General features: G+C 39.2%; 1 protein-coding gene across 4 annotated transcripts in view; it reads right to left on the reverse strand.

Annotated features, from left to right (window-relative positions):
* Positions 1–11461, reverse strand: part of BCAP29 (B cell receptor associated protein 29) — a 43763-nt gene extending 32302 nt beyond the window's left edge. The window contains exons 1-3 of one of the 4 annotated variants that reach the window (XM_009203643.4): positions 10856–11461; positions 10309–10416; positions 7199–7299 (exon numbers count right to left, since the gene is read on the reverse strand). In XM_009203643.4, coding sequence (XP_009201907.2) covers positions 7199–7299; positions 10309–10400 — 193 coding nt within the window. In that variant the 5' untranslated portion in view covers positions 10401–10416; positions 10856–11461. Of the gene's footprint in view, positions 1–7198; positions 7300–10308; positions 10417–10593; positions 10675–10855 lie in introns of those variants that run through there. The other 3 variants (XM_009203644.4, XM_009203645.4, XM_021935328.2) reach the window with 3 other exon arrangements.
* Positions 11462–11985: the final 524 nt, after the last annotated feature.

An 11985-nucleotide genomic window follows, 5' to 3' on the forward strand; every position in this document is an offset into this window, starting at 1 on the left:
TCTTTCTTTTTCTTTCTTTTTTTTTTCTGAGACAGGGTCTCACTTCGTCACCCAGGCTGGAGTGCAGTGGTGTGATCACGTCTCACTGCAGCCTCGACCTCTTGGGCTCAAGCAACTCTCCCACCTCAGCCTTCTGAATAGCTGGGACTATAAACATAAGCCACCATGCCTGGCTAATTTTTCTACTTCCCGGTATAAACGGGGTTTTGCCATGTTGCTCAGGCTGGTCTGGAACTACTGAGCTTGAGCAATCTGCCCACCTCAGCCTCCCAAAGTGGTGGAATTACAGGAGTGAGCCACTGTGCCAGGCCAGGATTTTCTATATAAATAATCGTGTCATCTGCAAATAAGGATGTTTTACTTCTTTCTTTGCAATCTTTATGCCTTCTATTTCTTTCATGACTTATTATATCCTGGCTAAGACATCTATTACTTAAATGAATAAACAGAGGGTGAATATCCTTGCCTTGTTTCCAATCTTATGGGGGAAGCCTTTGATATTTAAGTATGATGCTAGCTTGAGGATTTTAGTAGATCTTCATCAGAACGAGAAAGTTTCCTTCTAAACCCTAATCTGCTAACCTTTTTTAAAAAACTGAGTGAATATTATTTTTTTCACTGTCAATATTCAGTATAATGAGTAGATATTATTAAGGTGGAAACTAAAATCACTGATTTTAAACCTTTTTAAAAAATAAATATTTAAACCTACAATTTTTCCTTTAAGCAGTGCTTTAATGGCATCTTACAAACTTTAATATATTGTATTTTCATTATTGTTCAGTTAAAATATTTTCTAATTTCCTTTGTGAGTTCTTTGACCCAAGGATTACTAACAAGTGTTGTTTAATTTTTCAAACATGTATAGGTTTTCCAGATTTCTGTTACTGATTTCTATTTTCATACTCTGTAGGGGCTGGGCACAGTGGCTCTCATCTGTAATACCAGCATTTTGAGAACAGGAGGATCACTTGAGGCCAGGAGTTTGAGACCAGCCTGGGCAACAAAGCAAAAGTCTGTCTCTATAAAACAACAAAAACAAAACCCCCATACTCTATATGATTCCAATCCTTGGTAGGATTTCAATCCTTTGTATTTACTGAGACTTGTTTTATGGCCCAGAATATAGTGTATCTTGGTGAACAGAGTTTAGTATATTCATGTGCCCTTGCAAAGATTATGTACAGCAGGGGTCCCCAACCCCCAGAGCCATGCACCTGTACTGCTCCATGGCCTGTCACGAACTGGGCTGCACAGCAGGAAGTGATTGGCAGGCCAGTGAGCAAAGCTTCATCTGTATTTACAGCCACTCCTTATCTCTCACATTACTGCCCGAGCTATCAGATCAGTGGTGGCATTAGATTCTCATAGGAGTGCAAGCCCTACTGTGAACTGCGCATGTAAGGAATCTAGGTTGCACGCTCCTTATGAAAATCTAATGCCTGATGATCTGCCACCATCTCCCATCATCCCCAGAAAAGAATGTCCAGTTGCAGGAAACAACCTCAGGGCTCCCAGTGATTCTACATTATGGTGAGTTGCATAATTATTTCATTATATATTACAATGTAATATTAATAGAAATGAAGTGCATAACAAATTTAATGTGCTTGAATCATCCTGAAACCATCCCCTGCTCCTGCATATGGAAAACCTGTAAGCTGGTCCCTGGTGCCAAAAAGGCTGGGGACTGCTGATGTACAGTTTACAGCTGTTTGGAGAGGTTTGATTTTTATCCTTTTTTAGCATAAGTCTGTTTTGCTTTAGGTCTTAGTTATAGTAAATTTCTAGTTCCTGGGATATAGTCTCTATTCCTAAGGAGCAGCCCTTCTGTGATTTTAGTGGAAAGGTTCAAGGTCTTTACCAAGCCCCTCTAACGTGATGAGGCTCATACTCCAAATTGTCTCTCCTTGGTGGCCAGCAGCCAAAATTTCTTCTCAGCCTTGCTGCTTTCCACTGGCTGTTCCTTTTCCATTGAGCTCCTTGGAATCTTTTCTATACATCCATGGTTCAAGAGTCAACCAAGAATTTGAGAAGAGTTTACATGTGGATTCTGGGGTTCCCTTTTTGGATTCTCTCCTTTCTTAGACACCCCTTTTATTTTCTAATCTATCTGACCTCTGTCAGTAAGAGTGTCTTTTTGCTTTGAGTTCTATACAGTTGTCTATGCCACATGACTGGAAAGCGGCTGGAAGAAAGGCTATATAAATGTGATCACACCCAGTATGATTCCCTTCTTTTAAGGGTTGACTTCCCTCTAGTTTCTGCCTGCTTTTGGTTGCTCTACCAGGCCTTCAAATACCTTTTTTCGTATTTTATTGAGGGTTCATAATTTTTAACAAAGGATAAATAGTCTAATACAATCCGTTTTGCTATGACCAAAGCCAAACTCCTATGTCTTTAACAAAATTATGTTTTAACTTATTGAGGTGAAATTCATATCACATAAAAGTAAACACTTTAAAGTGAGCAATTCAGTTGTGCTTAGTATATTCACAATGCTGTGCAACTATCACCTCTGTCTAGTTCCACATTTCCATACTCCAAAATAAAACCCAAATAAATCACTCTAAAACTTAAAAAATTCTTAATTTTTGACTTCATATTTGTATGCCATATCTATTCCTGAAAGTCTTAGTTTCCAATACCATGAACATACTCATTTGCTTGATGCTACACTATACATAAAACAGCTTTTAAATTACCAACAACAAAACTATTATAAAGTTTCAGATTTCATTGTAATCCTCTTGGTTCTTAAAATGTACCCTACCAGGGAGGTAAAAAGTTAAGAGTACTATGTTCAAGAGTAATTATTTTCTCTGTGTTGTATATATCAATCTGATATACTATTCAGTTCATTTGTTCTGACTTATTTTCACTTCTAGAGCTTGCTTTTTTCTAGCTCTGTAAAATTTGAAGTTTTCTTTCTTTAAATTCTAGAATAGTTTAAGAAGCAGTAGTAATATCTGTTTTCTGAAAGCAGTAGGGTTTCTTATAAAACTATCTGGTTTTTTGCTTTTTTTTTGAAATAGGGGTCCTTTTGATAACTTTCTATAATTTTTCTATATAAATTAGTCAGCTTAAATTTTCTATATCTATTGGTGTTCATTTGGTAAATTATATTTTTCTGCAAAATTATACATTTTATCTAGGTTTTCCAATTTATTTGCATAGTTATATAAAGTAGTCACTTAAATGATCTTTAGAAAATTTCCTGTATCTTAATGGCTATTTCCCCTTTGTCATTTCTCAGATTGCCTCAATAATGTAGTAAGATGCCAACCTCTACAAAAAAACCAATAAACAAAGATAATATATATTTACGACTTATTTTGAGTAGGCAGATAGTGAGTACTATGAAGGATCGTTATGCTGCTTTGTGATGCATCATCCTTGGTAATTAAATGGGACTAATACTCCTGGATCCACTATGCAGAAAAGCTGAAGATTAACCAATAATATTAAAAAGGTTTATTAATGTAAATGGTCATGTAAACCTACCTGTAGAATATATCACCTGTATACTAACAAGGTAACTATGTCTGAAAGATGGAATGGAGTCAACAATAAGGGAAGGATGTGACATATAGTCAATTTTCTATAAACCATCTGAAGATGATCCAATTTTACATCAGTTGTGGAAATTTTCAAATTCCTGGGATGTATTTCTGCTAACACTGAACATACTCTTGAAATTCCCACTTCCATTCTGTCTCTTACCGGCAACTAAAATACACACACATGCACACACACTTGTATGCACACACTCAGTGTTGGCTCTAAGACTATAAATACTTCTTAATAGCTGCCTTATTTGGCTGGGTGTAGTGGCTCATGCCTGTAATCCCAGCACTTTGGGAGGCCAAGGTAGGTGGATGGCTTTGAGCTTAGGAGTTTGGGACCAGCCTGGGCAACATGACAAAACCCTGTCTCCACAAAAAACCCCCAAAATTAGCCAGGGGTTGGTGGCTCTCCCCTATAGTCCCAGCTACTTGGGAGGCTGCAGCTGGAGAATTACTGGAGCCCGGGAAGTGGAGGTTGCAGTGAGCCGAGATCACTGCATTTCAGCCTGGGTGACAGAGTGAGACCCCATCTCAAAAAATAAATAAATAAATAAATAAATAAATAAATAAACAAACACATATAAAAAGAAAATGTATAAAAAATAGTTACCTTACTTAGAGAGATAACCAAGAAAAAGGAAATAAATTTCAAAGTAAAATATAAATTAAGCACGAGTAATCCACTGGTTTTGCATTATTTACATCATTGTTGTGCAATGGAACATCAGAGTCTGCACTTTACATATGTTACTGCATTTAAATCTTAAAACATGAAAGTAGGTGTCATTACTCCATTTTGGATGGAGACCTAGAGGATAAGCACCTATCTGGCTGCCTGAACTATCCATGATGTCCTTGTTCTCTGGGAATTAATTACCCTGTTTACTCAAAGACGCAGGCTTCAGCCAGCAGTCATGATTCTCCCTGGTGACTCTCCTGGTTATAGGAGATGAGGAGTAGATACCTGGTGCTAGCTGGTCCAATTTTTTTCCTTTGATTTGGAATTGGGATTCAGAGACGATGAATTAATCCTTGCACATGTCTGGAATGGTAACACCTGGCAGCTGTGCTGTACCCATTTACTGCCTTGGCGATAGACAGAATATCAGAGTCCATAATAAAAAAGAATGAAGTATATATAGGGAAGGCCGGGCGCGGTGGCTCAAGCCTGTAATCCCAGCACTTTGGGAGGCCGAGATGGGCGGATCACGAGGTCAGGAGATCGAGACCATCCTGGCTAACACGGTGAAACCCCGTCTCTACTAAGAAATACAAAAAATAGCCGGGCGAGGTGGCGGGCGCCTGTAGTCCCAGCTACTCGGGAGGCTGAGGCCGGAGAACGGCGTGAACCCGGGAGGCGGAGCTTGCAGTGAGCTGAGATCCGGCCACTGCACTCCAGCCTGGGCTACAGAGCGAGACTCCGTCTCAAAAAAAAAAAAAAAAAAAAAAAGTATATATAGGGAAAACATATGGCCAAGAAAAGGACACTTCAGTTCCAAGTACTAATCCTTCCCTGGAATTTGGCTTCCTTCCTTCCTTGGGCTACTCTGCAACAATCCCAAATTGTATTACAAATTTTTCCTTTTTTGGTCAAGTGAGTTCAAGTTGATTTCTCTTTTTCTGAGACGGAGTTTCACTCTTGTTGCCCAGGCTGGAGTGCAATGGCGCAATCTCGGCTCACTGCAACCTCTGCCTCTCGGGTTCAAACAATTCTCCTGCCTCGGTCTCCTGAGTAGCTGGGATTACAGGCATGCGCCCCCATGTCCGGCTAACTTTTGTATTTTTGGTAGAGATGGGGTTTCACCACATTGGCCAAGCTGGTCTGGAATTCCTGACCTCAGGTTGATCTGCCCGCCTTGGTCTTCTGAAGTGCTGGGATTACAGAGGCGAGCCACCGTGCCCAGCCAAGTTTGTTTCTAATGTAACCAAAAGAACTTACACTACAACTCTCCTCCCTTACATAAGTGACAGTTTTCAGTACAAATTTTTGTGATAATTTTAGAGTTAGAAGATCACAAAATTAGGAGCTGCAGAGATTATTTCCATCTCTCCCTTCATTTCACAAGATGAATAAATCAAACCCAGAAAAATAAAAGCCATTTCAAAGGTCATTTAGTTAGCTGGTGGCAGAACTGGAATTGGTTTTCCTTATTGTTCTTTACTGATTTGTTGTGACTAGTTATATGGCTAGAGATTCAATCCATAACATTAATAATGTACCACGAGACAAATATTTACATTTTGAAAAGAGGCACAAACCATTCATACCTTTCTGTTTTTGACAATACCATCCCTTCTCATGCCAGATGTTCTTAGTTTTATAAAGAGGATTCTATTTGAGAGGTTGGTGGTTTGGAACATAGAAGACATTTTCTCACAAAACAGTGTCAAAGATGGCGGTTAGGGGCCCAAGTTTGCCTCTCTAAATCCTATTTCACCAACAACACAACAACTCTGAGGGAATTCTGAGGGAAAACATACTCTGTGCAAGAAGGGGCATTTCAAGAAGTAGCTGGGTAATCTTAGACAAGTCACTTAATCTCTCTGAGCTCAGTAACAACAACTAGAAAAACATGGTGATAATTAAGACTCATGGAACTTCTGGTTTGACAAGAACCTAAAGGTCTACTTTTAATTTTTAAAATATAGTTATCATGAAAATTTAAAACATGCTGAAAAATGAGTATAGACGTTATATAAACAAATGGGCATGGTCATTTCCCAATAAAACTTTATTTACAAAAATAGGCATTTGGCCCACAGGCTGTATAGGTTGCTGACCCTGTTATGTAACAATGCTGTTATCACAACTAAAGTTAACAAAAATTCCCTAATATTATACAATCACTCCATATTCAAATTTTTGCAGTAGTCCCCAAATCTATGTTGCAGTTTTTTTTTTTTTTTTTAATGAAGGGTCTTGCTCTATTGCTCAGGCTGGAGTGCAATAGCTCACTGCAACCTTGAACTTCTGGGCTCAAGCAATCCTCCAGTCTCTCAGCCTCCAGAGTAGCTGGGACTACAAGTGCATATCACCACACCTGGCTAATTTTTACATTTTTTGTAAAGATAAGGTTTTGCTATGTTGCCCAGGCTAGTCTCAAACTCCTGAACTCGGGCAATCCTCCCGCCTTGGCCTCTCATAGTGCTAGGATTACAGGTATGAGCCACTGCGCCCGGCCATGTTTATTTTTTAATCCAGTCCAAATCCACACCCTGCATCTAAGACGTCCTTGGAGAGCCTAACGATTCTATTCTTTTATTTGCCTTTCTAACAGCTAAGCTCCTGGGTGCCTAGGACATCACAGTAACAAAAGAGAGACAACACCATGAAAAATAAAGTCTGGTGACTCTGAACAGCAAGGTATGCATAAATATACAGCATTTAAATCTTAAAATAACCTAAAAGGAGTTAAGAATCACAGTGCCCTGTTGAAACTTAAGTTTGAACATATAGAATGGTAGGATCTATCAACTGTGTATCAATATATCAGTATCCACTCTATGTAGTATCAATATACTATATAAAGTAAACTGTACACAAATTGTAACATCAACTCTATTAATTAAAAAGAAATTCATTTAACAAACAATAGAGTTACATTTATTCAAAGAAGGAATCTAGTACTTACCTAGAAATAGAACAATCAATAGGATGATAATGGTAAGGAAAGCCTTATTCCAAAAAGTTGCAATTTTACCCCAGACATTAAATGAAAAAATCTTCTGCCATCTGTAAAGCAATACAATTATATCAGCTATAAAAAAACTAAAAGTTTTGAAATACTTTCTAAATACTGAAGTAACATTTTTGTAATTGTGTAGCAAGTAAAAAGAATTACAGAAATTTAATTTTAAAATTTATTAATTCTGACAAGACAGAATATCTCATGAATTAAAAAACAACTCTTTCAAATTTAATAATAATCTGATATCTGATTATCCTCTGTCTGGTGGCTTAAATATTCTAAAAGTAAACCACACATGAGCAAAACCTTAAAAAGGAATTCTTGCAGTAGTAAAATATTATATTGTTGATAGAAGCTATTACTCTGTATCTTTTTCATGGTCAGAGCAATGACTTAGAAATAACAAAGATATATTGTTCTAACAATTGGCAACATTTCAGGAGTGGGGTCTAACTCTACACACTGATTTTTATATAGTACACTTTTAACATATCCTCCAAGTAAAAGTTTCTCTACTTTAAAAATGAGGGAATTATAAAAATTACCCAGGTATTACATACATAAATTGAAAAAATCTTAATTATGTAATGATAATTTTCACACACACACGCACACTATATATATATAAAAAGCCATGTAATTACTACAGATAAAGATGTGAACATAGAGGAAATGAGATGGGGAAGTAGTCTAGATGGATTGAACAGTATAAGCAAAGACAGTGGTAAGAAAGCATGGGTTGTAAATGGCAGAGTGACAAAATAATCCATCATGCAATTGTACATGGGCAATTTAAATGAGTAACACTTTAGTCGAAAGGAGGCAGAAAAATGTAGTAAGCACTTACGCTTCAAGCACTTACAACTTGAAAAAAAAAGTTTCACTTTAAGATTAGGACAAATTTAAGATTTAAGATTAGGACAACTTTACTTGAAATTGGTGGGGTGAGGGAGATTCATACAGATGAATCGGTTCCTTTTGTCTCTGCTTCCAATTCCAAGCATTTTATATAGCCAATATTTAAATTATGCAATATAAAATTTTATATTTTTAAGATAACATAAGTGGTAATATCTTGATCTAGGTCCAAATGGAAATTTATTTATTTCTTCAAGGTCAGGTGTGGTGTAAAAGGGAACATAAGAGACCTCCCATAGGGAACAACTAGCATTTGAGCACCTTATCAGAGTTACAACATATTATGTTCTCACTATATTATGGTTCTAAGTATTTTTACATGTTTTATCTCATTTAATTACAACAACTACCATATGAGGTAGACACTAGTACTATCTCCATTTTACAGATGGGGAAACAGATCAGAGAGGATCAAGAGCATACCCAAGGTTAGTATCATGCAGTTATAGGTGACCTGATTTCTGAGCATGTGCCTTTAACCACTGGGTTATGTAAGAAAATAATAGAGACTAAATGATGAAATATTTTCTTAAAGATTATGGTGATACACATATAAAAGATAAAAAGATGTGGATACACACATAGTTAGGGCACATTATAAATGATCTGCGTGCATACATACCATATTTTCTTTATATTTGTACATGAGAATACATTTATATATCATGTGCAAATATACACACATCTATCTAACAGCCACTTGATCAGGATGGGTAAAATTTTTATTTGGCAGGAAGAAAAATATTGATCCATAACTTACAGATCACTCTGATGGAGAAAAGATCAACTTACAATTTTTTCTTCTTTGCAAACCCTTAAGTCTTATCTATAAATTAGATGTTTACACACAAGATCTTTCTTTCTCTTGAATATATAGGATTCTATCATTGCAAATACTACTAAAAAGCAAAACAGGGTGTTACTGAGTTTGAAACAAAACCTACAGGATGAGAGGCAGCATGATGGAGTAGAAAGAACACTGGACCAAGAGCCAGATTTTTATCTAGAACCTGTCACTTACCAGCTAGGTAACCTTAAGCTACTTGCCCTCCTGGGTTGCAGTATGCGATCTATAGAACATGGGTGGGATGGATCAAATAAGATCAAAGACCCTACAGGATGATTCAATTTTTTTTTCTTTAGTAAGAAACAACGTACTGAGCTTAGCTTAGCTGATAGAGAAGGACAGAAGAGAGCAGAAATCCAGGCAGGTAAGGAGCAAGTTAGGAGTTGTGAAAGACTATTTGGACGCTGAGCTAAGGTAAAACTTCTTGAAGTTTCTCCCAGTCCTCCTGGGATTTTACTACACTTTAGTGAGTTATCTCTAGGATCTCATTTACGAAAGATTTTCTTTTATGCCAGGAATATGAACAAATGTCTTGCAACATTTTTATTACGTGTGCATTTCCCCATTCATACTATCAAATTTCTGGATCTAAAACTAAACGACTAAAAAGTAGATTATTTCAAGGGTAAAATGAACCAGTGCTTGGCTTGAAATACTGTACTTGGTTCTTAAAGACCTTAGATCCGTCACTAAAGAACTAAAGCTAATACATGGTTGTGATACTTTTTACATTCAGCACTTTTAATAGACATTCGTTAATTTTATGTGAAACCAAAAGTAGTAAAATTGTCATTAAACATTAATGAAACTATTTATCGGTTACATAGGCCAAAACTAAGAATAATTTATTGGCTTTGGTTTCTAAATTGCTGTTCCAGTGCCTCAATGAAACACTTTTACACCTATGCTGTACTGTAAACATGATTTATCCACTTACATTTATTTAGTTCATGGCTCCAATTCAGGGCAATAAAACAAAGGTAAAACCTGAGACAAGGCAGGGCAGGTGTTAAAAGTATAACTGTTGCTTTATTATATCTGTAATCAACAGAATCAAAAGCATAGGCCCCTTTCCTTTTAGAAGGGAAGAAAAAGTTATTTCACCTGTACACGTAACAGAGTTTTATATAAAATGTTATTTTAATATTGCCATTATATACTACCTAATTCGTTAGGTGTGTGTATTTTCAAAGACTTTCTAAACTTTTTAATGCTCAGAAAACTTTTTTCATTTTACATTAGGAGCGATCCAATATTTATCATAGTTAACGATTTGAAGATTTCCTACCTCTGAGGAGGAATAAAAGGTAGGCAGAAGATTAAAATGAGTCCTATTTCGGCATAAAGAAAGGTTGCCACTGCCGCCCACTGGAGTGTCATTTTTTTTCCTTCACACCTAAATGGAGAAACGCTTATTTTTATCTTGCTTCCTTTCAAACAAAACCGTTCAATGCCCCGAGGCGCAGCGTTTTTGTCCGGGGGAAGGACCGTGTCCCACCTTCCCGCACCTGGGGGGCCGGCACGGACCCCGGTCAGGAAGGGGGAAAGGGTGGCCCGGGAAGCGGGTGGCTACCTCCCTGGGAGTCGTGGGACCTGGCGAGGCGGCCCGCTGGCCACTGCCTTTTCCGCCAGCTTCGCGGCGACAGAAGCCCAACGCCACCCTCCACCAACGCCCGGCTTCCCGGCCCTCCCGCTCCCAGAAGGCGCCGCGGGCCCTCGACCACCGCTCCGCGGACCGGGCAGGGCCAGCCCCGCGGGGTTCTGCAGACCAGGGAGCGGCGCTCTCCCTCCGCGGCCTAGCGCCCCACGGGTCCCCGGGTCGCGGCCGCCCTTACCCGCCGGCGGCCCGCCTGGCTCCCCGCGCTGCTCCGCGGCAGCCGACGCGCGGGACGTCAGACGCCGCGGCCGGGCGGGGGAGGGGAGCCAGGGCCCCACCCAGCCTCCCGCCCCGCAGGCTTCCCGCCCGCGGGCCCGTCCCGTCTGAAGTCACAGGCGGCGCGACCACGTATATGGGCAACAATTGTTTTCTAATTGGCGGAGGAGTCAGAGCATGAATTAGACTTTTGACCTGATACTTGGGGATCGGAGCGCAACTTCTTTAGGACGGCAGACTAAGTGCAGCCCCGGCTGGAGGGCGCGCGGGGTGCAGGTCTAGGGAGCCGGGCCGGGCGCCGGGGCTGGATTGGGTGATGCAAATTCAGCGAACGCGCTTAAGACGCACTCCTTTCCGGTCACCTCCTCTCTTTTTATAGTGGGAACTGTTTGTGTCCAGAATTAAGCTATCATTTAATAAGGGGCCAGGATGAGGTGGTCGTGCAGCATTTTGTTCTGGAGAAGGTAGGATCAACTGTAGTATCACAACATATTCCGTAGGCGTTCCCATTCCCGTCCATGGGCTGGCAAGAGGCAGTAAACTTTAGCGTGATGTTTGGGGACGGGTACGAAAGGTGGGTATGGGGATATTCTTTTAATTACTATTTTCCAGCTTTTCAAACTGTGCATGTACATTTAAATTGTTGAAGAGTTTTTTCAATATTGACAACGTATCAGGAATTTAATAAAAGTACTATCCTGGTTACAATTACTTGGGGAATAGTAAACAAATGCTGAAAATGGATAATGATAGAATATAAAACATTCAAAAACACATTTAAGTTTGTTCTTTTTCTGAATTTATCACCAATAATCTGGATCACGTGTAACAGAAAAATAGAAAACACAGACTTTGAACATAACTGTAAGGAAGATTTTTTTTCTTTTTTTTTTGAGATGGAGTCTCCCTCTGTCTGTCACCCAGGTTGTATTGTGGCGGTGCGATCTCGGCTCACTGTAGCCTCTGCCTCCCAGGTTCAAGCGATTCTCTGGCCCCAGTCTCCTGAGTGGCTGGGATTACAGGCGCCTGCCACCATGTCTAGCTAATTGTTGTATTTTCAGTAGAGACAGGGTTTCACCATTTTAGCCAGGC

Source organism: Papio anubis, chromosome 4 (genome assembly GCF_008728515.1).
Source record: "Papio anubis isolate 15944 chromosome 4, Panubis1.0, whole genome shotgun sequence".
Classification (NCBI taxonomy): Eukaryota; Metazoa; Chordata; class Mammalia; order Primates; family Cercopithecidae; genus Papio; species Papio anubis.